Here is a 27,416-nt window from a genome sequence, read left to right on the forward strand (position 1 = left end):
TGATTAAACTATCAAGGAGACAGATGGGAGATTCCTGTTTTTATGACCGTCCAGGGACTAGCAGGAAGGTGGGAGAGGCAAGGGCATTAAATTTAAGGCGGTGAGGAGGACATCTCTGTGGTTAGATTAAGAGATTTAGAGGATGGTGGTCATCACTCCAAGGTGCCCACCCCGTCCCCTGCCCAAAAGGAACATAAGTTCTCATGCTGCTAATATGGTTAATGGTCCTGTTAATGGTCCCTGCGGCTCAGCTCACCTGGCCCCCTGCGTCTCCTACCATCACCCCGCCCCCTTTCTTCCACATCCCCTCCCTTGTCACGCCTCCCCCAAGGGGTGTCCCCGAGCCCGGGGGTGGGGGGAGGGTGGAAAGGGGGTGGCGCGTCAGCGCACCAGAGAAGAGGGCGCACGGCGGAGCCAGCCCCGGTGGCACGCCCGGGTCCCCGCCCCCAGCCCTGCTCCCCGGCGGGACACTGTCCCTTTAATAGACTCCCTCTGCCTGGCGTTCTGCGGCTGGGGAGTAAATTTCTCCCTGTCATCAGGTCGCGGGGAGAGGAGGAGGAGTTTGTTAATGTTCAGTTTGTTCAGCAGGATCGATGTTTGCTGGCATCGCCTCGCCCTGTCTTGTGTGTGTGTGAGAGTGTGTGTGCGTGTGTGTGTGTGTGTGTGCATATGTGGGGGGTGTGAGTGTGTGTGAGAGGAAGCGAGAGTGCGTGCGTGCGTGAGTGTGTGAGTGTGTGTGTGTGTGTGTATGTGTGTGTGTGTGTGTGTGTGTGTGTGTGTGTGTGTGAATTCCAGATTTTCTGTCTTTCCCAAACCCGCTCCTGTCCTCTAGCATATCACTCACAGACGGGGATCCGACAGCAGCCACAAACCTACAGTGAGTGATCTCTCTGCCCCCAGCGCGAATCCGCCATAGAGATCGGCGAGGAGGAGGAGGGAAAGAGGAGAAGGAAGAAGAAAAAGAAGAAACCACTACCTTCCCAGGATTGCCTTTTTTTTTTTTTTTTCTTATCTTTACGCGCGCGTGTGCGTCCCTCGTCCCTTCCATCCGAACCCGGTCTTGGATGTTTAATAAAGAAATCAAGTGTCTCAACAGTCACCAAAAAAAAAAAAAAAAAAAAACAAACCAAAAAAAAAAAATTCCAAAAAGCCAAAACAAAAAGAGAGAGAGAGAGGAAAAAAAAAATCCAAAACAAACAAACAAACAAGGCAGAACCAACCTCTACTTCCAACCAGCCGGCACAGCCGTCCGTGTCTGCCACCCAGAGAGGGGGGTCTCTGGCCCGTGGTGGAGGAGTTGCAGGGGGGATCGTCAGGGGGACAGAGGCCGAGTGACGCCCTAGGAGCCACCGGGCAGGAGGCGGAGGAGACCCAGAGAGGCGAGAGAGACCGCGGGCCCCCGCGCGCGGCTCGGGGCTGGGGCGCCAGAAGTGGGACTGGAGCGAAGTAGAGCGATGCCAAGGAGGAAACAGCAGGCACCCAAGCGGGCGGCAGGTAAGAGAAACGGCTCCGCTTCGGGGCTGTCCGGCCGGGCTGCCCGGTGCGCCGAGCTCCTCGCCCGCCCTTCTCGCCCCGGGTGCCCCAGGACGCCACCCCCCTCGGCTTTCGGGGGAGTTCGCTCCGGGTGCCCCTCTCTGCCTGGCTCATAACCCCATCCTCTCTCGCCTTCTCCAGTCTCCCAAATCCTCCCCTTTCCAGGCTCCGATTGGGGGTGTTGGGGGAAGCTATCCCACCAAGCCTTCCCTCCTTAAACTTTTTTTCCCTCCACCCTCTACCCCACCCCTAACTTTCTCCCAGTCTGCTGCTTGCCTCTCGGGCCAAAGTTGGGTTGAGGATTTGGGGTGCGGAGTGGGGAGACAGTCCTTCCACCCCCGCATCCCTCCGCGTGGTCAGTGCCAGTGGCTTCTGGCCTCGAGGGACAGCGTCTCCTCTGGCTGGGGTTTGGGACACTGAAGTGTGAGCAGTGACCCAGCCCCGGGCTGCAAGGCTGGCTTTGGGGCGAGCCATAGGAGTTCAGCTTTGATCACCAAGGTGGAAAAAACCACCCCAGGAAACGAACCTTTGAATATGTTTTCTAAGAGGATCCACGTTTGGAAATCTAATCAACACTCTTCCTTCTCTTAAAAAAGGGGAAGGAAAATGCATGCCCCTTTGATATTGAAACAGCTCTGGATTTCCTTTGCCCAGAGTGAGTTGCAAACTTTGTAAATTGATTTGTGTAGTAGGAACTATCCCATGTGAATTCTTACTTACCACCCCTCCTCCAAAAGAAAAAAGAAAAAGAGAGGAACAGGTTAATGGATCAGTACATTAGATCTTGTAAAGGGTTTTTTTTTTTTCCTTTTGGGTTGCTTAATTGCTTTTTTAATAGTATGCTGGGGTTTTGCTTCTCGGAAGTGTGATATGAAAGTTCATTTTTCTCCTCCCAGACCCACCCACTGAAAAGTCAGCTTTCCACTTGATTGCTAGTTTTGATTTGACATTTGATTGATCACCTGTCATCTCGCTGCCTTTGATCTATTCATTCTTGATATATATCAATAAATCACTCACCATGGTAACTCAGAGTGCCAGTGACGCAAGCCTTGCCCTCTAGATTCAGAGCCAGACATGCACAATTATTATCTTGTTTGGCTTTTAATGTGGGCGTTTTTATGTCTTTGTGTCCTTCAGTTGAATCGGGCTTTAGCAAAAAGCTTAAGTTTTATTCCCCCTTCTTTCTGTCTTTACCCTCGTGCTTTAGGCAGCATCAGTTAAGGCGGGTCTTCTGCAGAACCCCCCACAATATCTCCTTCTGTTCCAACTCGAGCGAAACATTAGGGAGAAGTTCGGTGGAACACTTTCATAAACTTTGAAAAGCCACCCTCAGAGCAAATCCAAAGTTAGTCACAAATCTGGGCAAAGTGGGTGTTTGTGTCTGAGCATGCTGGACCACCAAGCTCATCCTCCATCGTGGCCTGATTCCAGCACGAATGGCAGTACATGTGCTTTGAGATATCCACAATTATCTTCCCTTCTGAGCGCAGATCCGTAACCGTGTATAGATTGGTTCAAATTGCATGGGGAAATATCATTTACAAAGCTTTGATTCATGTATTTCCAAGAGCAAAATAATTTAGGTATTTTTAGTACCGTATCTATTTAGAACTTGCCTAGTCAATGAAGTGCTCTTTTTTCAACTCTAACTACCTCTTTTGCAAACAATTTCTTCCTCCCACCCCTGTCCCTTTCTACATTTAACTCACTTATTTTTTAAAACTTAGATTGCTTTGCAATCTGAACAGCACTGGGGTGTGCACTGGCCTTTTAGACTCAGGAAGACTGAGCCTGCTTCTTCCAGTTCTAGCAACATAAATTTAAGTATCACTAGATTATTAGAGATAACGTCCTTATTGTTGTCCCAAAAGAGAACCCTGGGCAACAGTCCAGCAAGAAGTGATACTGCCCTGAAAATTACTCTTTTTTTTTCCCCCTGTTGTTCCAGTAAAGGCCACCAACTAGGCAGTAATTTAAATTACCAGAATGACTGGACATGTCTCCTTTGGTCAGCTCATTACAAAAAGTGCATTGCTCAGAACTGCACTCCTTTGATTAGAATTATGCTCTGATCAATGAGCATCCAGGTGTACGTAACACAATGCTGTATCACATTATTTAAATTAGATCCTCTTCATTAAGCTGGTGTCTGTTGGAGCTAGCTTATTTATTTACTGTAGTGTTTGTATGTGTATGTGTGTGTTAGAAAGTTCTGACTGTAGTTTCAGTTTTCTGGCCTATTGTGTTCCTAGTGTCTTTATGTGTCTGTTTTCATGGCTTTTATTATTTTCACTGGAAGAAGTGGAAGCCCTTGTCAAGCTGAAAGGGAATAATTCACTCAGTACACAGTGAGGCCCCTCTTACGGTATTTATTGACTCACATATTACTAAAGCAGGTATTTTTTCATGTAATATTTCTTTCGTCTGAAGTCATGGATGCTGTACTCTGTTTTAGCTGACGTGGTTATTCACGAGTAAAGTTAGCCACTTCGAGATTCTTTAGCCAGTTAACATCCAGGGAGAGGGACAAGGTGGGTTCTAGGATTGTGGCCATACTAACTTTTATCACTGCTTAAAATTAAACAATGCGCGACTGTAAGTAATTATTCCCATGGGCTGATGTTGAAAGCTTGATTTCTAGCTTGAGGAATGAATAATGTAGCATCGAAAAAGCCTGTGAGTGAATCAGAACTGAGACTCTCTTCCCCGAGAACTCTTTGAGGCAATCTGATTCCTTTGCATTATTAGTTTTAAGTTCCACGTTTCAAGGAATCAATTATGGAACTTTCTAATAAAGCAGGTATGCGGTTAGAATGAGCGAGATGATATTATAAGTGATGGGGGACGTTAGTCTTTATTGGTTATATTCCTCCCTCCTTTAAGGGAAGGGCTGTGAGGTAGGCAGTTCTCTTTAAGGAAACAGCTAAGTCAGAACATTTCCCTCCGAAATGTCATTCTTCCTGGCTTTCTAAAGCTATGCTCTTCTACCATACTATTACTTCGGGCAAGGAAAAAAGTTTAGAAAGCAGCCTGCAGTACCCCAGGGGTTTGTGTATGAGTGAGTGTGATTGCTTCCTTGGATGTATATTTCACTCACCACTAAAACGCATCCACTTTTACCTGAAAATATTGCAGGATTCTGTACCAGCATCTTTTCTCCCTATCCATTGTAGAGAAGTTAGAGAAGATGGCAGAAAGGTAAAATAAAACAGAACAGTGTTTTGAGTTGTTTGTGTTTTACAAGACGCAGGGTAGTTAAAAATGTTGAACTGTAGACTTACACTGTAACCCTTCTATTTTCTATAATCTATCGCAGCCTCTGTACATACACATGTGTAATATATATTTTATTTCACCATCCTGAACTCTTGTTTTTATATAATGCCAGCCAATTGCAAGAGGATGCAAAATCTTTGGGCATCATGTACATATGAATATCTAATGTAGATATAAATTATAGGCGTCTGCTGCTGCCTACTCAAAGAGATTAAATGTTTTCTTCTTGCTGACTCTCAGAAGCTATTTGATAATCCAGATCTGAGGAAAGTCTTGCAGGAGAAAACAGCTCCCTCAATTTATTTTGTTTATTTAATATGGAGATGAATAATGCAGATTTTGTTTTCATGAATGTCCTTGTGTGGCAGTAAACATTAGACTATTAGCAATCATTACTTAAAAGTTGCAATTTGCACCTTAATAGCACAGGTTATTTACATGGGAAACATATTCAGCAGGGACAATTCGGAATACTGCAGTGGAGTGTAGAGATGACCTGAGCGATCTCCCTTTCAACCTCCTGATGACAATGACTGGATTAGTGGGCAAGGTTTCAGCAGTGTAAACCAGCAGGGCAGGGAGGGGTCAGACAGCTCAGGGTGAAGTTTACCTTTAATTCACTGGCAAGTGGAATGGGGTTCAAGAGAATAGGTATCGGGGTGGAGTCCCGACCCTCACTTTGTTTAAGCACACTTCAGAAAGACAAGTTCCCATCTTGAAGATTTAAATACCGCATGCTATAGACCCCTTCACTTACACAAACAGTATGATTTTTAACAGATGAATGGAAAAAATAAATACACACCCCCGCCGCCAAAGGGGCTCAGCAGTGTGAACTGTTCAAGGCTATTCTTGTTATTTAAGGCAGATCCCTGAAAAAAGAAAGGACAGGTACCTTGAAATCACATCCTCCACACAGTGTTTTGGATAGAAATCGATTGCTTAACTGGTCCTTTTCCCACTCCCCTCATGATTTCCTTCTCCCTCCTCTCCCCTCACCCTTAAAGACCCAGATTGAATGGGACATCTCAAAAGCCCATTTGTTTTAGGCATTTATTGATTTCATTTTAAATCTGCCATATCAGGACACAATGCATTAACCCTAATCAGCAGACTGCAAGTGATAGGGAGTTCTAGTGGAAGCCAGGTAAGGAAGAGGGGGCATGAGAAACTTCTCAACAATGAAAATCTTCTTGAGGCTTGGGGGTTGGACATCAGAGGTGACTTTTGAGGAGGGTAGAAGCATTCCTCAGAAATACTCTGCATTTATTTTTCTCCCACCTTACATTTATTTTTCTCCCAGTCACCTTGATTCTCTTGCTACCATTCGGGAAACCTTCACACCCAACAAATACCTCCTAGGCACCTTTAGCAGATCTGTCCCTTGCCTTTTGTCACATTCTCCAACAGAGGCTTATGCTTTCATTTCATCCCAGCTGACTTCTCACTCATTTGACGGAATTTCTCCAACTGGATAATACCTGGGTTGATCTATTTATCTTTCCAGTGGCTTGGGAATTGTACTCTCAGTTGAGCAGGTTTTAAAGGGGCACTGAGCCTGGCATTATTTAAGGCCACTGAAATGATGCACTTCTGCTCATCACCGCAGCTGAGCTTAGGGAAATCAGCCAGGAAGAAAACCTAGGCCCTGTTCACGTTTATGCCGGGTCTGTAATTAGCTGACACGAGTTAAATGTCCTGAGTGGTGCTTCCCTTCCATCACTGTATCTGTACCATCAATTTTATTTAAGTATGTCATGGTCTGGGAAGACTCAGCCACTATTTCAAAGGCAGTGTCTGTGTCCACCCAAGTCCCCCTTAAAAAACACAAAATTGCCTAACAAATTCTATATTAAGACCAGGCATACACAGAGTATCATTTTCGTTTGATGCAAAGTCAGTTGGAAACGCATTAAACTAACAGAGAGTGTCTTGCATCGCTTCCCTGAAGCAGTGCTTTTTCATTACATATTTAATTACAACAAATTGAGAGACTTTTTATGAAAAAAAAATCACAGTGATATTAAAAGAAGCTTGGCACACAAATAATTTTATTGCTTCACAAGTTGACAATGCTGCTTTATTTTTATTTCTTTGGGAGAAATTTATTTTCATTTTCTAATGTTGGGATGAATACAGAATGTCTTCCCCTACAGTCTGTATCAGGGAGATCTCATCCTTCTACCTTCCTAGAACCTTTTCACCCTGGAAGAGGGTTTTTTTAAATCTATTTTTCAGTAATTTGTAACAATTTGTATGTTTAAAATTATTTTAAGTTTTCTGAGTTCCATTTAAAGTTAGAAATTCTCCTGTTTCTGAGGGTGACCTTTGGCAAGCAGCTCTTCGATTATGAACGAGCTTAGTCATTCTAACCACATAAGAAATAGGTCGTTGAGAGTGTTTGCTTGATTACCTGGATATCGCAGGGAGAAAAACCACCCTACGGTTACAGGCCTCTAGCATACTACACTGTTTTCACTGGATTTATAATTTCTTTTTTTTTTTTTTTCCTGCTACTGACCTGTCAGTCACTTGTTTTAGGAACTTGTTTTCAGAAGAAGGGATAGGCTTAACATTGAAAGTCAGTTTCAAGATACACTGGGTCTTTAAGAAATGATAATAAAAAAATAGAGACTTTAGAGACCAGATATCCACTTCTGGGCGATGTCTGCAAACTCAGAGGATTTTCATCTAACTTGGACATGCATCTGGAGCGTCTTCAGCAGCGTGGCCGTACTTGTGTTACTCGTTTTGCCAGAGGGTAACCGTCAGACTCAGGTCCTTTCCAAAGATACTGTATACATACACAGCCACACAGAGAAGAAATCTCAGATGCAAGTGGGAATTGCTGATATATTTGTTTCCAAAGCAAACTCCATGGGTGAAATGATTAAATAATTCAGAGGGATTCGAAAGTCATTAAAACAGCCATGTGGAATTTCCAGTTGTTGCCTCTTTCGGTCTTTTGTGTTTCCTCTACAGATAAAGATGTCCTCTGGGCATTCTCAAACATTTTGTGATGCCAAAGTGATGCCTAAAATTGTTTAAAATTTTAGAAATTAAAATTCAGGAGGCACGGCTAGCTAATCCTATTATTAATATATCAGTATTATTTAGCTATGCTTAACAACAGGGAATGCACAATGCAAAAGTTTTAGAGATAATGAGCTTAGAGAAATTACATGGGGAAAAAAATACCTGGATCGTATTTGAAAGGATTTGTCTTGAATTTTGCTCATCTAAATGAGAGTTTCCTTTCCATTTGTGTTAATTTAAAAAAATACTTTCAATATCCCTCTAACTACTACCCAGCCTGAAGCAGGGTCTAACAAAGCTCTCTCTGGATGTACAAAAATATAGGACGTTGTAATGCACATCCCCTTTTTAAAAACAGTTTTAGAAAACCAAATATGGGCTTGAAAACTAAAAGCAAAACCTCAACAAGATCTATAACACAGCCAGCTCAGGGTTCAAGATCGAAAACTTTGTTTCGGCAGGGGAAGGAGAAAATAGCGTTGCACTTTAACTGTACATCCCCCCACCCCACCCGGCACAGGAGAGGCAGTGAAGCAGGGAAGATTTTTAAGGAGCTTTTTAGCTCTTCTGCATCTCTCTCCAAAGACTAATTTAATTGAAAAGCTGTAGTGTCCGTTTATGCCAAAGGAAAAACCTCATGTTTCCGTAAAGCTGCTAGGCGCTAAGGTGGGTTTTTTAAGAAAGCCAGCGTGCTGCAGTTTCCTTTAGTACAAAAATTAAGATCACTGGTCTTGATTAGTTGAGTGCTTTCAGAATTGAGTGAATACTCTGAAATCACCCCTGAGCTTTCTTCTTCAAGCTACATCTAAGTCATTTCTATAGAAATTATACAGTTTATATATTAAGGTGGGCAGAGCACAGTTACTGTTGTTTTTTAATTTTATTTATTTATTTATTTATTTATTTTTGTCTGCGTTGGGTCTTCGTTGCTGCGCGCGGGCTTTCTCTAGTTGTGGCGAGTGGGGGCTACTCTTCGTTGCGGTGCGCGGGCTTCTCATTGTTGTGGCTTCTCTTGTTGCGGAGCACAGGCTCTAGGCGCACGGGCTTCAGTAGTTGTGACTCGTGGGCTCTAGAGCGCAGGCTCAGTAGTTGTGGCGCATGGGCTTAGTTGCTCCGCGGCATGTGGGATCTTCCCGGACCAGGGCTCGAACCCGTGTCCCCTGCATCGGCAGGCGGACTCTCAACCACTGTGCCACCAGAGAAGTCCCCACGTTATTATTTTTAATGAAAATAGTTACAAAGTGCAGAATGAGATAAAAGCAGAGTTGGCAGCGGCCATTGTGTTTGTAATGAATCTAGAAGAAACTTCCTTAAATGTTTTTCTGCGCCATGAAAAATCCATGAAATCTGGTGATTGGTGACGCGGGAGATACAAAAAGGAGACAGAAGGTCAAGGTCTTCTATGGGGAGATTTGTGTAAGTAGGAGCGGCAGCATGTACATATTTCTATATAAACTGCAAGGGGCTGACTTTAAATCACTTCAGTTAATCAGGTCTGTAGACTTTTCTATGTATTTAGAAGCCGCTCTCTTATACCCCAGGGAGATATGAATAGCTTCTGGGCCAAGATGATGCTGTAGAGAAGAGTTAAATCTATTCTATGTGTTCGGTACCACTTGGTACAGAAAAAAATGCCGGAATGAAAAGCTATATAAGCACGTTTTATATCAGAATTGCCTTTAGCTATTTTCCTTTATTAGAAAGTTGGGTTTGTAGCTGTGCCCTTCTTCTTGCTTTCTCCCTTGGGATTAGGTTTTGGACTGTGGATGGAACCATGGAATAGGAGGAAATGACTTGAGTTCTGGTTACAGCTCTGCCACCCTACTTAACTGGCCCTGGGCAAGCTCGAGAGAGAACCTTACTCAAAGAATAAGAATGTGAGTTCAGGAGTCAGACTGACCCAAGTTCAAATCCTTGGGTCTGCTTTTTTGGATGTGTATGCTTAGACCAGCTGCTCAAATCTCCTCATTTTCCAACCTACAAGATGGGGGTAATCATAGTTCTTCTTAAGGTTCAGGATTTTGGAAAGGACGCTATGAGTCCTGAGCTGAGAGAATGCACTAAAACTGCTAGGGGCCACACCTAACAGAGCTAGTGTATCTTTGCCCCAAATAACCAGACCATGAAAAATGTATACCAGAAGGGAAATGAGGAACCTGCCAATTATGATGGGACCAGGAGTTCAGGGTCAAAAGAAATCAGACTTGGATGCGTTTTGATTTTTAAAACTGGAAATATAATCACTGAGTAGTGTTTTAGCCTTTTCTGAGAAAAACTCATACTGGATAGGTTGGAGCCCTGCCCCCCAACTCAAAAAAAAAAAAAAAATTGTTTCTTTCCCAAGGAATAGTAATTATAGCACCAGCAACAAAAACCGTAACAACAACAGTAATAATGATATCTGCCACTACCTAAGTGCTTATTATATGCCAGGCATTTTACCAAGTACGTTATGAATTTTACAGTCATTCATTTAAGGAGCAGTTATTTCTTGAGTTCTTACTACATGCCAGGTCCTGTTCTGGTCACCTGGATCATCAAGGTTAATAGGATGGCTGTGATCCCTGGGGATCTTACCCTCCAGTTGGGGGAAGCAAGAGAACATACAAGTAATTGAATAAAGGAAAAAAAGATAACTTTCATATAGTAAAAAGCTCTATGATAACAATTGTTTTATAAACACAAACATATGAGAGCAGGATTGGGGCAACAATGGTGTGGATGGTCAGAGGAGACCTGCCAGAGGAGGGAACATCTGAGTGGAGTCTTGCAACATTCCTGAGTTAGATGCTAGTATCATCTTTATTTTACTGATGGGGATCTGAATAACCTGCAGAGCAATTCGTCCAAGGTCATGCAGTGACCGAGGTTGGTTTGAAACTTTCTGCTTCCAAGACCCATGCACATAATCTGTTGTGGTAGTTTACCTAGAAGAGTCATAGTGATTTGCCAAGGAAGGACCCTCAGTTCCTATTATTTTTCCCTTGCATCTGTTGTGATGTCTAAACCTGGGGGGGGGGGGGGGGAGGGTACTGAGAACACTGACAGAGAATGCTGCCTTTTGTGGCATCTCCAGCTAGACTCTTAGTGCCATCTACCATATATAAAGTCAGCTCTTCCTCTTCGCGTGTATGTGTGTGTATTCATGTGTCCATTCACCCAACAGATGTTGACTGTTCATCTACTGTGCGCTAAGCATTGATCTGGGTGCTGGAATGTTGCAGTAGGAAAAGTCCCTACTCCCACCCAGCTAATATTCTTGTGGGTGAGACCAAAACAACAAATGGTGAGGCCAACGAACAAATAAATACATAATATTGAATAGTTCTAATGGCATTTCATAAAAATGAGTTGGGATTAGTAGGTTAGAGAGGGATGGAAGCTTGCCATTTTACATAGAATGGTTGGGGGTAGTATTAATCGGGTGGTGACATTTGATCAGACCTGAATAGAAAATGAAGAACTAGACAAGCATAGATCTGGGAGAAGCGTTCCAGGAAGATGAAGCAATAAACACCTTAAGGCCAGAAATGTCTTGCGTGCTTGAGGAATACACAGGAGGCCACTGTGGCTGAAGCAGATGAAGACAGGGGAGAGTAGCAGGAAATGAGGAGGAGACGCAGGCGGGGCAGATCATGTGTAGCCTCCTAGAATTGCATCTAAGTGTGATGGGATCGCTGGAGGGGTTCACGCAACAAAGTGATGTCATCTAATTGGGTTATTAGTAGAACAGGGGTACTTGTTTGTATTTCAAAGATGGTGGTGGACTTGGGTATGTTTATCCATTCAATCTACTTAGTTCGCCCCTCAGTGATGGAGACTAGGATGCTTAGAATAATAGAGGTGACACCTGGAGGTAAAAACACATGCCCAGGCTTTATGGAGGAATTGACAGGTGCAGGGACGGGTGCCACCCATGAGGCTGTGGAAAGGCAAATGTTAAGAACCAAGCAAATCTGGGATCCAACTGCGGCTCCTCCCTACTTAACTAGCCACCAGTGTGCTTTAAGGGGAGTCCCTTAACCTTGTGGCACCTCAGTTTCCTTACCTGTCAAATGGAGACATGATATTATCCACCTCACATTGTGGTTGTGACGATCAGACAACGGGATATAGATGAAACCCTTGGTGCGGTCTCTGGCACTTACATAGCATCTTCTCCGTAAATGAATTTATGTCCTTCCTATTGTTTTGTTTTGTCTTCTGTAGGAATTCTGGGAGAAATCTAGGCACTTGAGTTAGTCCTTGGTACCTATTAGGCACTAAATAAATATTTCCTGACGAATGAATAAATGAGGCTATAAATAAGTGAATGAATAAATACTTTAATTAGTGTATTACTTTGTATACTAATTAATTAATTTCGAGTATAAGAATCTCTTTTACGCATCGAAAATTTTTTGGCAGACCTCCGTACCAATCACGATCATAGCTGCACTTTGAATATTTATCAATTTAGGAAATATTAATGACAAAAAGACGGTGATTTTAGTTAGAAGCTTGTATTCTGTTCATCGTGACGTCCTCCGCCTTCAGCTGAAGAGCAGGGATTCACCTTTCTGCAGTGAATGTTGTTTATTCATCTTATAGACAGTGCTTGCTGATACTATGGATTTGTAGGCTTCCTCCTTAAGCCTAGACCCGGATGGAGGCAAAGGGGTTGGGGAGCCTCATTTCGGACCCCAGAGGTCGACCTCTCTCCCTCTCTGCTCTCCAGGTGCTGCGCCCTCCTGCCCGCAGCCTCCAGAGGCTCCCAGCCCTCCCCCACCAGAAGCCTGTGCTCATCCCCTCAGGCCCAAGGCAGCAGAGCTTAGGGGTTGTTAAGCTAACAGGAGAAGGCTATAGGCTGTTTCCTGGTAACGCCTTCTTCTTCGCTTTTTAATTGTCACCTTCAGATAAGTGCCTGGGAGAAGAAAGAAGGGAGACTGGCTGGTGCCTGTTAAGGAATATCTTAGGACAAAGAGATTGGGGATAGCAGAGAGTATTGGGGAATTTTTGCTGCCTGTCCTAAGACCTTTATTTAACTGATATTACTGAAGGTCTGCCGTGTACCAGGTACTGTAGGAGGTGCTGGAACTAGAGGCTTGAGTAAAAATGACAGAAGGCCTGCCTTCTTTACGCTTAACATTGGTGCAGCAGACAGGTCCCAAACAAGCAGGCAGATGCACGTTACCTCGCGTCAGAGAGTGGTGTGTGCAACAGAGAAAATTAAAGGAGGGTGAGGGGTCTCGCGTCACAGGAGGATGTGCCGTCTTAGATAAGCTAGTGAGGAAAGGCCTCTCTGTGGAGGTGATATTGAAACTGGGTTCTGAGTACGGTGGCAGAGAGCACAGGGCAAGTCTCTGGGGAAGATGGTTCCAGGTGCGAGGGAAGGTCTGGGGCTGGAGCTGCTGCAGGAACTGGAGGAGCAGCAAGGAGACCAGGGTGACGAGACGAGGGACAGAGGGTGAGCGATGAGGACAGAGGGATAGACAGACGCCAAACCTCTAGAACCGAGATGCTGCGTAAGGAGCCAAGGTTCTCACTGAACTGGGGAGCCTTACAGGGCGAGGGGGACATAGGATCCCACTTAGGTGTTTACAGGATCATGCTGGCTGCCATGTTACTTCTCAGGGACCAAGGCTGCAAGCAGATTGGCCATTTTGGAGGCTTCTGTATCAACCTAGTCAAAACCTGGTGATGACTTGGACCAGACTGATGGTCCGGGAGATGGGAAACTTGGTGTAAAGGTAGACAAGATGTACAGAAAATTGCGGGTGGGTATGAGTGAGAAAGAGGAGTATACTAAAACCTGTATATGAAAAGCCTGACTGTATTTATCCTACTATCTTCCCGAATTCTCTTTTGCTTCTTTCCTCTAGTTGTACATAAGGTTCTTACTGAAAGTCGTCAGTCTACCATTTTCTGAGCTAAAGTGGGAACAAGGGAAAGTGTTTGGAGCTGCCTTGATTCTAGAATTGACCATGCAGGGAGAGGCTAGTCTCTTTCAAGCACGTTTCATGGAGTCCTGGACTTGCATCTCCCCACCCCCATCAGATAATACGGTGTCAGGGCAACCGGGTGGACCCTGAAGTCGACAGACCGGGCTTCCATTTCTCTCCAGTGGGTCATTTCCTTGCTGTGTGACCTCAGGCACCTCTACCACCCAAACTTTCAGTTTCCTCATTCGCAAAACGGACCTACTAAAAGGACTCATCTCGCTGGGTTTTTACAAGGATTCACTGAAATAAATCAGGTAACATACTTAGTACATGGTGGTACATGGGAAGCAGTCAAGAAACTTTGGTCACTATATATATTAACAAATTAATAATCCTCTCCATGACGAGATTTCCTTATCAGTCAGAGATAATGAAAACTCCCTTTTGGGCGCTTGGGAGGAGCAAAGTATGAACACTTGTAAAGCACTCAGGACTGTGCCTCGTCCACAGTGAGTCCTCGATAAATGGTAAATTATTAAAATCATCACCATGACTCTGAGCTTGGGACCCTGAACGGATCTTATATCTTATTGGCTTTGCGTCCAAAAGCCTGGCACAGAGTTGGTGCTCAATAACTATTGTTGGACAGAATGAATGATAGTGATGTGATTAGTAGGAGTTAAAGTGAAAAAACCCAAGGAGTTAAAGGTGCATCTCTTGGGGGCAGGAAAGTAGACACTAACTGGAATGATCATTTCCACCAGTGGAAACTCCTAATGGCTATCTCCTCTTCCCAAGCCTACCAGTGCTCTATGCAATGTTTTAATGAGGCAAGTAAGCCCATCTCTAAAAGTTTTTAAAACCCCAGTTGCCCCATTATGGGCTTTCAGACCACTGGGGTAGATAGTTTTAAGTAGCAGGCAGGCAGGAAATGAAAACAGTATTCCTTTTTCAATACTGGTTCAAATCCTCTGATTTAATCAAGAAGAAAGTCTCGCTTGCTGTTAGCCTGTCTTAAACACCTCTCTCCCCCTTGTTTATCAGAAAGAGCAGACCGCAAATTCAGAGACTTTCGCAAGCAACAGGGAATAGCAAAATATTAACACTTGGATTTTTCATTGTTTGATTACCATCACTTATGGCAAATGTGATTGGCCTTGCGCTGACTGAATGACATAAATTTTCATTTTAAAATAAAATTAAGTAAATAAAAAAGGGAATTATTACAAAGAAAGCAATAGTTGGGGGGAGGGCATTGCACAAACCATGAGGCTGGGGGCACGATGACTAAATGTGAGAACGCTATAGATGCCCAGAGCCTGAGCAGGGCAAGGGATTCATGAACCAGCTGTGAGCTGTGGCTGCCAAGTCACACTCAGGTCAAAGAAACGCCCGGAAAGCAGAGGCTTTCATGCATACTTCAAAAGGTTTTAAAACCAGAAGGAACTTCCCCTCCCAGGATATCAGAGAAAAACTCTGGAAAGTCTTTAGTGGCCCAGGAAATTTTGCAAATATGGAAGGACTGGGAATAATGTTCTGGTTTTGCATCTGGAATAGAGTCGTGGTTCTCAACCTTTATTTGGTGTCCTCCTCACTTGGGAAACTTGTTAAAATGTAAATTTACAGATTCCCAGGCCAGAGCCTAGTGGTTCTGATTCCATAGGATGGCATGAGGCCCCCGAATCTGAATTTTAGGCACCCATTAAGGCTTTAAATTACAGGATATAGGAGAAAAATATCTAAGTTCTCTCCTCCCTTTTTTCTTCTTTTTCTCCTTCTCCTTTCCTTCTTCTTCACACACGCACACTCTCTCTCTCTCTAATTCCAAATGCCAAAGCATTTAAACATTTAAAAAATTATTTCCAGGGTCCAATTTCACTTTTGGCTTTTAGTCAATGGAAAAAATATGAGTGTCTCTTTTGCTCTCACTCGCTCATGGCAATTGCCTATATTTTTAGAAATGGTGGGGACAGTTTTCCCTAATGTATTTCAACAGGGAAACACACCCATTTATGCATCGGTCTACCTGGTCACAACATGAAACATCAGAGTCCAGAGAATCCCTCGGTTAAGAGGAGAAAGGCAGGCAGTCCGGCAGATACATAGCAAAGTCTCTGTCCGCTAGGGAGCTGGCTGACACCCTCGGTACCAGAGTCAAGAGACAAGAAGGAAACAAAAGGAATATCCCAGACCTGGTTCTTTATTTCTTACACTCCCTAAAATTTTGGAAACTAGTGGATGAGAGGGCAGAGAACCCGGTTTTATTCTTTGGAACCTCCTTCACTTTCTTGTTACCTTTGTCATATTTTCTCATCCTCTCTTCAATGTTTCCTCTTTTTTTTCTTAATCCATCCCTTCTCTGTTCTTTCCTGATTCTTCCCAGTAATCAGACTTCTAAGCCTTTTCTGTCTAGCATATGTGCCTCCATAGGTGACTGTGATCCAAATAATGGTGGCAGCAATGATGAAGATGATGCTAATCATAATGGTCTGCCATATAATGGCTACTGTTCATTGACCTGGATGACACAAAACCAAAAATCTACACTAAGTGGTTAACATTTACTCAGCATTGACTACATAAAAGTCATTTACGTAAAGTCTCTCCCCAAAACATCTTGAGAACCGGATATTATTATTGGCCCATTGAATAGACAAGGAAATTTAGTTTTGGAAATTTTAAGTAACTTGAAGATCATACAAGCTTTTAAATAAGATACTAAACGCTGGGTCTGCGTATCAGAGCCCAAGTACTCAAACACCATGTTTTGTTGCTTCTCACATTATTTAATGTTTAATAGCAAAAAGTCACATAAACATTCATAGTCTAGTATAAATACGTGCAGATCAAGGGCATGAACTGAAATGGAGGGTTTCCTCCAGGTTGAAGTAAGTCAATTGTGGCAAAAGGAAGAAAGGAAAAAATGATAGAAAGAGAATCATCCTTATCTAAATATCTAAAGACCATTTAAAAAAATGGAAACTATGAAGATTAAAAAAAAAAACAAAGAACAACTTTTAGAACCTCTTGAGCTTTACACAATCGCGTTTTCATTAAGTCCATTCCTGTTTTATTAAACAGAGGTTAAAAAAAAAAAATCCATGAAAATCCCCAACACAGTCCATCTGGGGTGGCTCAGTAAGTAATCGTGCTCACCCACGTCCTACAGCATCCTTGAGGATGTGTCCTGAAGTCAGACACTGCTCATCTGTTCCCCATAAATCTCTTGTAGGCTCCATGACTCTTCCTGGCCATCAAAAATATGGAACACACGCAATGACGCTACCCCATTATTTATTTTAGCAAACGCAAAGCTACCCTCACAGATTTCCCCTTTAGAGTCCCTCGTAATATTTATGGTCAGGGTCTCCAAAGGTGTTTCTTACTTGTAAGTATTTAATTATAGGTGACATTTAAATGAGTACTCTGAGTAATGTGAAAAAAAAAAAAAAGATGATCACGAAATTCAAGGGGTCATATCTCAGAGGGAAAGCGTTGCTTACAACAGAAATCATGATGGGATCTTTCTTGAAAAAAAATCAACAATCGTTTTTAGTTGGTGGTGGGTTATTTTTATTTTTTAATTTGGGTGACATTTTGAAACAAACATTTGTAGTAATACAAGGTTTGGCAAACTGCCTTGCCACTTGATTACCAGTTATTTTAATGAGAAATGGAATTAGCATCTTATTTTATCATCTTTAATATAAATATTTTCCTTATGAATATTGGATGGGAATAATCAGTCAGATGGAATAGAGGAGGGAACTGTCAGTAATAAGGTGAGCTTATTTCACTTGGTCAGTAAATTTCAGATATAAAGGAATTAAACTGTACAGATAAAGCTGTTCCCTTTGAAAAGCAAACTTATAATCTCTGCACCTCAGTCCTGTCGAATAAGTGTAAGGAGGGTGCTTACTTCCAAGCACTATTAATAAGGTTTTAAACAGTTGGCACTTATTAAGTACTTAGAATAGTGCTTGGTGCATAATAGGTGTTCTTCAACTATTGTTACTTTCTCCCTCTCTCTGTCCCCAGAGATAGGCACTATGAAGAATTTGGTGTGCACATCTTACATTATTTACAGTATTGCCAGCACGTATATGTAGGTAGGAGTATTATTATTCTTTTTTATATGTTTAACATTTTTTGTTTGTTTGCTTTTGTTTTCAGTATGATCTACTAATTGTAAGTTTATTTTTAAATTAAAATTTTTAATTTTTTAATTAAAAAATTTAATTTTTTTTCTCCCGGTTTTATTGAGATATAGTTGTAAATAGTTTCATGCTTTGTTTTACAAGGTTTTCTTTTTTACTCTATTTTTGGGTCTCTATCCCAGTATGCAAGTACATAGGTAGAGAAAAAAAGAGAGAAAGAGTTGATAGATTTAAGAAAATAGATGTAGCTAATTCTCTTTTATATGCTTTATAATATTCCACCATAAGCATGTACATTTTTACTGATTTATCAATTCCTCTGTTAATAGACATTTAGCATGTTTTAAAGTTTTCACTATTACACACAATCCTGTAATGAATATTCTTGGGAATTTTTACAATTGTCACATAAGTAATTTACGTAGAGAATAACAGTTGTGAGAATTTTACTGCATTTAGCAAGAGAATGAGTTGAGAAAAATAAACATCACTTAAACAGTGAATATTTCATATTTTGAACATTCTTGGCGTCTTTACTGAGATGTAGACTTCTCTAACCAAAAATTCAACTAGCTCATTCGCACCTAGTAGGCACTTGCTACATGTCTGCTTGAAGTAAGTAAACTGAACATAAAATATGTCAGTAATCCCAATAATGAATGAGACAGTCATCAACATGACCTGAATCCTAGTATGTCAAGAAAACTGTCATTAGCCGCCTTGAGGTGGGGTGGGGTGGGATACAGAGAGAAGGAAAAAACAAAACAAAACCATGAATAGCATAAAAGAAATTGCATTTGTCCTCAGAGTATATAATGATTAAGCTTCATAGCTGGACAGCTGTAGCCTTACCGACGCTAAATCTCCACGAGGTAGTAAACATGCGTGGGTGAGGTCAGGAAAGGACCTTTGTTTGTCCACATTATAAGTTGAATTAGTAACAATAGTCAATCCTCCAGTTTGACATATGGAACGGTTACACTGTACTGTAATGCAGTTTAGCAAACATGTATTGAGGCCTACCGGTTGGTCCTGGGGTAGATGTATTAATTAGATCGGACCCCAGAGTTTAGAGGGTCCATGTAGTACCAGAGGCGTTTCACAACCAAGAACAGCAGCCTCCTTGGAACGTGTGTGCACGCGCGCTGTGGATCTGTTTTACTGTGGGTCTGAGTTGTAAATCTGTGCAATTATGTGTGTTGTGGACATGAATATGTTTCATGTACAGCTGGATTAGATATGTCGTGGATGTTAGTGTGTGTGTCTGGTGGGGCGAGAGTGAGAAGCCCTTACTGTTCGTGAGTTTTGTCTCTGTGGTGGACATAGTATACGCATATGTCCGTGCCAAGGCTAAGCTGCTAATGAAATCACCACAAAACTCTTCAGGATTTTCCCTGTGAACACAGTGTATTTCCAGTGTCATAGTGTGTATTCCAGTGCCATGGTGTATTTCCGCAGGGGTGCCCCTTTGGCACTGCCCCTGCCCTACTGGTTACAGCCCGAGGTGAGAGGGAAACAGAGCCGTAGTTACACCCCATGTCCCCTGCACAGGAAAATCAGCTCTAGATAAGAAATGTATAAGTGACAGATAATACCAGGAAGCAGGCTCTATCCCAGTTGTAATTTCTGTTTCCTTTTCTACATTGTGTCATGTCAGGGATTGACAAACTTTCAAATCGTGGGGACCATTTCATTTGCTGTACCTGGAATACAGTAGGTGTTTTGTTGAATACGTGAATGAGTGAATGAATGAATGAATGAATGAACGAACAGTTATCCAAGGTTCCTGGAGTCTTTGGGACATTTAGATACCCATGTTATTTATGTCCTCAGGGCTGAATAGAGTAGGTTCTTAGGGAGTGTTGTTCAGTGAATAAATGCACGCACATCACACATGTGAATGTTTGCTTATCTCAGAAGCAGGTTCGCAATCATAAGAAAACAGCTCCCTGGTGAGGTTTTTATTCTTCCTCTGTCGATCCCACGGGAGCACCTTGTCTGCTGTCCCTTTGGTTTAATTATTGTTCTTTGAGATCAGCATGGCAGCCCTTCTGTTTACTGTCAGACTGCAGGCGCAGATGGAGAAGTAAAGCAGGGGGGCGGGGATCTTCATAATTCAGGTACAGGAACTTCCTCAAAGATATTTTTTCTTTTAGAGAGGTGAAAGGAAGGTGGAAAAGTGGGGATATGAGTTTCCAATCTTGCCAAAGACGTAAACCAACAAAATTGTGTTGCTGCTCCCATAAATGTTTAGTAAGTTTTATCATCTTGTGACTAAGGTTAAACAAATGTGAGTCCTTTGAGGAATTATTTACTGGAAGCAAAGTTATAGCATCAACATCTGTGTTTCCAATCACTTAGATGAGGAACAGGTCAAATAAATCATGAGGAAGTTCCGCAAAATAACTTCTGTATTATTATCTCTGGAGAAGAGTAATAGGAATAAGTATGTTAGGTGCCCTCTCTATTGGAATTAGGGCTTTATTTTTTTTTTTTTTGGTTAGACTTCTTTCTTTTTATTCATTTCATTATCTTCAAAGAATAAATAAGTCTTCACTTTTTTTGTGGAAAGTTACCGTAAGAACATCCACAATAGAAGGCCTTAGAAATTTCTCTCAGGGAATCTGGCCATTTCAGCCAACATTCTCATGTGGGAATGGGCTAACAGTTCCAATATATAACATCCATATAATTTAACCTCATAAATTTCTTTTTTTCACAGTGATGTAATGGGGAGACTGACCTGGAGTTTGTAAATGTTCCCTGCTCACTGCATTCCCCCGGGCAACATAACATTCTAGACAGTGTTTTATGTGCCCTGATTAAACTATAACGTATTCTTGCATTTCCTGTGGACTGACCTGTTAGTACTCTTAGCAGAACATTTAAGGAACACAGAGATGTTTTCAAATGTGTTACAATGCGCTGTGTGAGGGGTTTTTTTTTTTCTCTCTTTTTTGAACAATGATCTGATTTTCATTTTAGACCACAGTCCGCTGAGTACCCACTCCACAAGAAGAGTTTTGTGCTTTGGTTTAACTTTTGAATCTGCCACAGCGCTCTGACAAATAAACAGAATACTGGTTTGTAACTCCAATTTGAATTCTCAGGCACGTACTTTGAACTGCTCTCCTGCAGTGGAGGGAAGGAATTGGACACGTTAACGGGGAGTCCCCAAGATAAAACGGTAGCAATGGAAACTTACAACTTTATTTAAAGGAATTTTTAAAATATGAAAGGGAGGGGAAGGGCTTCCTATTGTTTCTGCATCATGAAAACAAGAGCTGTGACAAACAATACATTGGGCAAACCAAGCTGTGAGACTGAGATGTTTTAATTTTCAGTGGGAGAGATGCATGGCAAAAATAAGAGGCTTGACTTCCTGAGGAGCAAAGAAAAATTTGTGGGGTGAGGGCTTGAGCTTGAAACTTTGCTGAGCCAACACTGATGCTGCCGTGTAGATCTTCCAGGGTAAAAATCTCATTCCAGGAATAATATAGAAGAGGCCTGGAAACTGTGAGAGCGAAGGAAGGCTGGAAGGATCAAACTGATTCTTGGAAGATAAGTTCCCTGAAAGGAGTGTATGTATTTGAGGGTCATTCTTTTATTCTTTCAACAGATATTTGTTAATTTCTATTATTTTCAAGACGCTGTGCTGTGTTCCAGGGCTTCAGGGATGAACAAGGCACGGCCCCCTATCTTAACAGGTTAGAGATGGAGTGCCTAGGATGGATTGATGGATGGGTGGATGATGATCTGTGATTCACTAGGAACTCAAGTTCATTTCTGTTTGTATGTTTGTTTGTTCCTGGGTCTCACTTGATCTGCCCAAAGTTTATCCCAGGTAGCCCTGGACATTTCCATCAGCGATAGTTCCCTGTTTTCTTTTCCTACTAATCCTTACTGAACCCAGGTCCTTTGTTTCCTGCACATGCTAGCCCCTGCTCAGCTCTTATAAGCGATAATTTGCTGTGAAGGTTTCTAGATTTGCTCCTAGTTGGCCACTCTGATCACTGCTCGCTGCAACCCTTAATGGAATCAACCTTTTCTCTTTTGTTCCCTGAAACAATAATGATCAGACTTGTTAACAGGTACTGAGAGTCCATTCCCTGCCAGCACTGTCCCAGATGCTTTACATGTACCTGACCTCATGACATGACAAACTGGGGTTCAAGTCCAGGCACTTATTTACTTTCTGTCTGACCTTTGGCAAGTTATTTAACCTTCTAACCACTAGTCTCTTAATTTTGAAAAACTTCCTTTAATACCACGTGGGGCCGCCATCTAGATTATATCCATTGTATACATGATATGCTTCATACATGCTTGGTACATAGTAAGTGCTCAATAAATGCTAGTTAATACGGCGGTTGTGGAGGGGAGAGCCGACCGTTTGAAGACTACTAGAATAGCGATGTATAACGTCTTCGGAGAGAGAGACTTATTTTTCTTTGAGGTCTTCATTTATGCTTCTGGGCACATAGTTTAATAAACAGGCTTCTATAAAGTGAAAACGGAGGTGAAACATAACTCCTAGCATGAGCCTGAAGGACTGAAAGAACCGCATTCTGCATCTCGCTGTGGCTTCTCTTTGGTTAGGGCCAAAAGTTCTTCTCAACTTTCCTTTCGTTTCCTTTCGGGTTTTGATTTATTTATTAATTAGGCAAAATGGGAATTGACGAGCCTAAAATGATAAAGATGCCCGTGATTTAAAAAAATGTTTTTGTATGTCAGGAATGAAAGATGCGGTGAGGTTGAGTGGGAGAAAAATGACTGTGTCAGAGCCAGCCAGGAGGGGTGTCACTTCCCTGCTTTCCGGGGGTGAGGAAGGTGGAGTTTGTCTGATTTCTTGTCCTGGATTTGGGACTTGTTCAGACACTAACTGGTTGGGTGGCAATTTGCCTTCTTGTGGAAAAACTGACCGAGCAACACGTCTTGTACGTTCAAGGTTCAGAGACCTTTTCTCTCGTAGTTTATTCTTCTGCAGAGTGGTGTCTGCAGGCTGCTGACATACGTGGAGGAAATGCTGTGTTTATGCGTGTGTGCGGCTCTCTACCTGCAGTACACATGTGCTCCTGGCTGAATGACATGTGTATCTGAAGCCGGGGGTCCTGCTGATTTAGTCCAAGGCATATATAATGCTCTGTAGAAGCCGTTCCTGGTTAGCAGCCCCTCACTTGCCGTGTTGTACAAGCTGCTGGCAAAGGTAATTATACTTAATAGGAACCACCTTTGATTTAAGGCTTCAGAGGTGAGCGATTAAATTGAGCTTCGTGCGTGGGGGCGGGTGGCGTGCAGCCTTTGTTTGGGGACATTTGTCACCCAGAGTGCCTTAGAAAGACAATTAGTAGACCTGGGGGAGACGATGCACCAAAGGCATCGAGCAGGCACCTGCTTTCCTCATCCCGCCCTCCTCCCGAATGGCCCTGAAGGGGCACTTGCTCCCCCAGGCTCGTCTGCCCCGGACCGTGTGCCCGTCTCTCCCGTGTGTGTTCAGCATTGCCCCGCTCCCTAGCTTCTCACTGATCACTGCCAGGGACAATCTCCACGCCCGCAGGATCAGTCCTGTCCAATGGACAGGCCGTCCTGAGATGTCTAGTCCCAGATGTGGGCTCCGACGGGGAAGTCTGGGTCTGCTCGGGCCTTGGCAGCAACAGCAAAAGCATCCCAGTCCCTAATCCTTTAATGATTAAATTTGAGATGATTTAATGTGTGTAAGATTTCATTTCAATCCTATGTGTGGCTATTACTGCATTTCAAAGATTATCTATGTACGTGTGTATGCATATAATATAAATATATGTTTCGTTTTAGCAAGCCTGCCTTGATTTTTAAGAATATGTATGGGCTGTCCCTCCCCAGAGTTTCTGAATTGCAACACCCATGCCAAGGAGTTTCTGTTGGGCAGAAGCAGCCTGTTTCATGGCAATGCCACCTAGAATTGGGACTGACACGAGTGTCAGTAAACTCCCCAGGAAAGGACGCCAACTCCCACGGAATCTTAGAGGCTTCCCAAAGATTCCCAAGCTCCAGGCAGAGGGTTTTGCTCCCTGACAGCTGCAAGATGAGTTCATACAGTATAGAGGGATCTCAGGGAAGTCTTGCCTAAACCTCCCTGCTCTTACGTTAAAGTCATGGCCTGAAACCTTCTTACTCACAGTATGGTCTGTGTGCCGGCAGCCTCTGCATCTCCTGGGAGCTGGTTAGAAATACAGACTCTCAGGCCCTGGCCCAGACCTGCTGAATCAGAGTCGGCATTTTAACGAGATGCCCAGGGGATTCACGGGCAGATGAGGTTTGAGAAGAATTCCTGTACAGGCCCCTGAGTGGTTGGCTCCTGTCGACCTTTCTGAGATGAGGTCCTCGTTTTCTCTCCTGCACCCTTGGTTTACTCAGTTGTGGTTACCATCCAGTCGTGGTTCCCTCCTCTAAGTCTGGTTATAACACCTTCACATGGTTCAGGTTTTGGCCTGAGTATCACTTGCTCAGGACAACTTTTTCTGACCCTTGAGACTGTGTCAAATCCCACCTTCCTCCCCAGTATTAACCTGAAAGCAGCATGGATGCCACTTTCCAGCATTGGCATTTTATGATTCTTGGTTTATTTGATGCCCATCCATCTCCCCCCGTCCCCCCTCCCCACAGACAGTAAGTTCCTTGAGGGCAGGGGCCATGACTGGTTCCATCATCTGCCCCATGTCCTGAGACCCCAGCACTGCATCCAGTACACGGTAGAAGCTCAAGAGCTATTTGTCCAATAAACAGATGCATATTGTCAGTCTATAGAATGAGAACTAATATAGGCATATTACTTGCTCTCAGTTGATCTCTTTAGGGATTGTTAGAAAAGCTCTAGAACTGTCTTTTGTGCATTCAATTCCAGGTGACGAGAAAACAAACACAACAGAGCTGCTACTGATTAAACATAGTCCCCGCAATGAGCATTATTCTATTTAATACTCAAGACATTTTACTAATTTTATAAAAGAATAAACTGAGTCATAAAGCAATGATTTCAGATTAAACAGCAGGGAGGTTGCAGGACCAGAAAACATGCTTCACTCTTAACTCCGACACCAAGGAGGCTGGGGACATGTTCTGCCTTGGGTTGGCCGTCAGCTTGGCTCTCTAAGGAGGTGCAGAGTTCCCTCTTCACCCGTTAGAACAAATCTTTATTGAACACACAGCTACTGTGTGCTAAGCACTCTTCTAGGCTGTGGGAGCGACAGTCAACAAAATGTATCAGGTCCCTGCTCTCATGGGACAGAACCAATATACATTGAAGATGCAAGATGGTGAAAAGGGCTAAGAAAAAAAAAATCAAGCATGGCGAAGGAATGAAAGGTGAGGAAGAGGGACTATCATATTGCAGGGTCTTTGCTTCCTTCACTGCTGTGTCCCCAGAACTTAGCTCAAGGGCTGGCACCTTGTAGGTGCTCAGTTAACATCAGTTGTTGATTGACTGACAGATGGAATTTACTATTAACAAAGGGGCTGAGCACTCACTGAATTGTATGTGACCATAAAACAGAGCAGTGGGCCTATCTGGGGATTGGAATATCTGACCCTGTTCTCCAGATTATGCTCTAAGTCACAGGTTTGTGTTTAGAATCATCAGAATTGCTCTAGAATTTGCCAGAAAACACAAGTGCTCAGCTTATTCCTTGAGTGAATTTTAGAGTCAGGATTTCCAGAGGTGAGACTTGGCGTGTGTTTGTAAAAATAACCCCGCAGTTGAGTCTGATCTGCATAGAAGGTTGAGAAGCGCTGCTCCAACCAGTTGAAATAATAACATCATCTGTCACACACTGAGTGCCTACTGTGTGCCAGGAAAAGTACTCAGTGGCTAACCAGCCTGGCCAAGACAGAGAAGAAGACGATGATGACAAAGATGAAAACACAGCTAATATTTATTGAGTAATTGCTTTGCTCCAGGTGGTGTATTAAGCACTTAACGCTTTTCAACTATTTCATCTTCACAACCATCCTATAAGTCCCTTTATGTCCCACTCGATGTTACAGAAATTTCAGAGAAGGTTCAAACAAATATCAGATACATGATTTTGAGCAGGGATTGACAAATTATGGCCCATGAGCCAAATTCAGCCCACCTCCTTTTTTTTTTTTTTTTTTATGATTTGTGAGCTAGAATGGCTTTTACATTTCCAAATGTTTGGGGGAAAAATGTGGAAATTTGTTTCCTCTCATATTATATAAGAACCTCCATAAGATTCTTGATCTTGCCTCTTGGCCTTCAAAGCCAAAAAAATTTACTATTTGGCCTTTTACAGGAAAATTTGCTAGCCCCTGATCTAGAACTTTAATTCCCAACTTGTTATATGCATAAGACAGTTGTATTCAAGATAATTTTAGGTATTAGAAGTATGCATTTTTTTAATAGTTATGGTTTTAATTTGTTATGAATTCGAAGGGAAAAGTACATTAAAGTCGTGATTTCATGGGTCTTATTGCTGAGTCCAATGTAAAGAAAAAAGGAAAATGAATCCACTGGAAATCAATTTTGAAAAAAATTAAGTAAATAATGGTACAGATAGTATTGAGATAGAACGAAAATCATGAAGGTGATAGAGAAAAAGCATGAACACTGGTTTATAGGGCCAGAGAGCGGGCTGTATAGGAGAAAGTGAACATAACGGAAGTCATTTCACTGGGATGAGAAGATAGTAAGCAGGCAATGACTGCAGCTCTTTCCTTTTTTAATATTGTGTGAGTTTGAGTTTCTTAGAACCCTTGTTTTTCAGGACTTTTTGATCTCTCGGGGTGTCTTCCAGGACTCTGATTCTATGAAAAGTTTCCTCAGGAGATACTGACAAGCTAGGGGTTGTCCAGGATTTGTTATAGCTCCAGGCACAGTCTTCCTGTGTTTTTCCTTCTGTTGACTTAGAAAGACAGATGAGCGAACCTCAGACGGGTTCAGAGGTTTGGTGGGGCAATCTCAGAGGCGCTCCAGTTCAGCCGGGAATGGAAAGGGGGGAGAGGGATTTGATAATTACTGTTGCTATTTTGAGACACCGATAGCAGAGATTAGGGAAAGCATGATGAAAAAAATCATATTAAAACAACCAAGAAGGTAACAACAAGAACTGTTTGAACCCTGGGGAGGCCAGGTCTGGGATTATAATGACAAAGTTGTGTGTGTGTGTGTGTGTGTGTGTGTGTTTGCGGAGGTGTGCTGATTTTTTTTTTAATACAGATCATTTTGTCCTTTGCAGTGGAAGCTTCAGTTCAGTAGCTTTGAGACAAACAGGAAAGTCTGTGTTATTCTTTACAGGAACACATCAAAGGTAGTTTCTGGCAACAGTCAAAATGTCTGTCAAGGAAGGAGAAAGGATTGTGAGGTATTCATGACCTGTTTGAAGAACTGGTGTTAAAAACACATTCAAGAAGGAATCCTGTTAGTTAGAAGATGAAAGGAAAATAGGAGAGGGGAAGGTTCCTTGCTTTGTCCAGGCCTAAAGGTCATTGTTTC

The 27,416-nt window shown here is 42.7% G+C and overlaps 1 protein-coding gene across 1 annotated transcript in view; it reads left to right on the forward strand.

The window, feature by feature from the left end:
* Nucleotides 1–643: 643 nt before the first annotated feature.
* Nucleotides 644–27,416, forward strand: part of TSHZ2 (teashirt zinc finger homeobox 2) — a 273,727-nt gene continuing 246,954 nt past the window's right edge. The window contains exon 1 of the mRNA XM_082858015.1: nucleotides 644–1,494. Coding sequence (XP_082714141.1) covers nucleotides 1,455–1,494 — 40 coding nt within the window. The 5' untranslated portion in view covers nucleotides 644–1,454. The remainder of the gene's footprint in view (nucleotides 1,495–27,416) is intronic.

This window comes from Leucopleurus acutus (assembly GCF_964270905.1).
Source record: "Leucopleurus acutus genome assembly, chromosome: 16".
NCBI classification, from domain to species: Eukaryota; Metazoa; Chordata; class Mammalia; order Artiodactyla; family Delphinidae; genus Leucopleurus; species Leucopleurus acutus.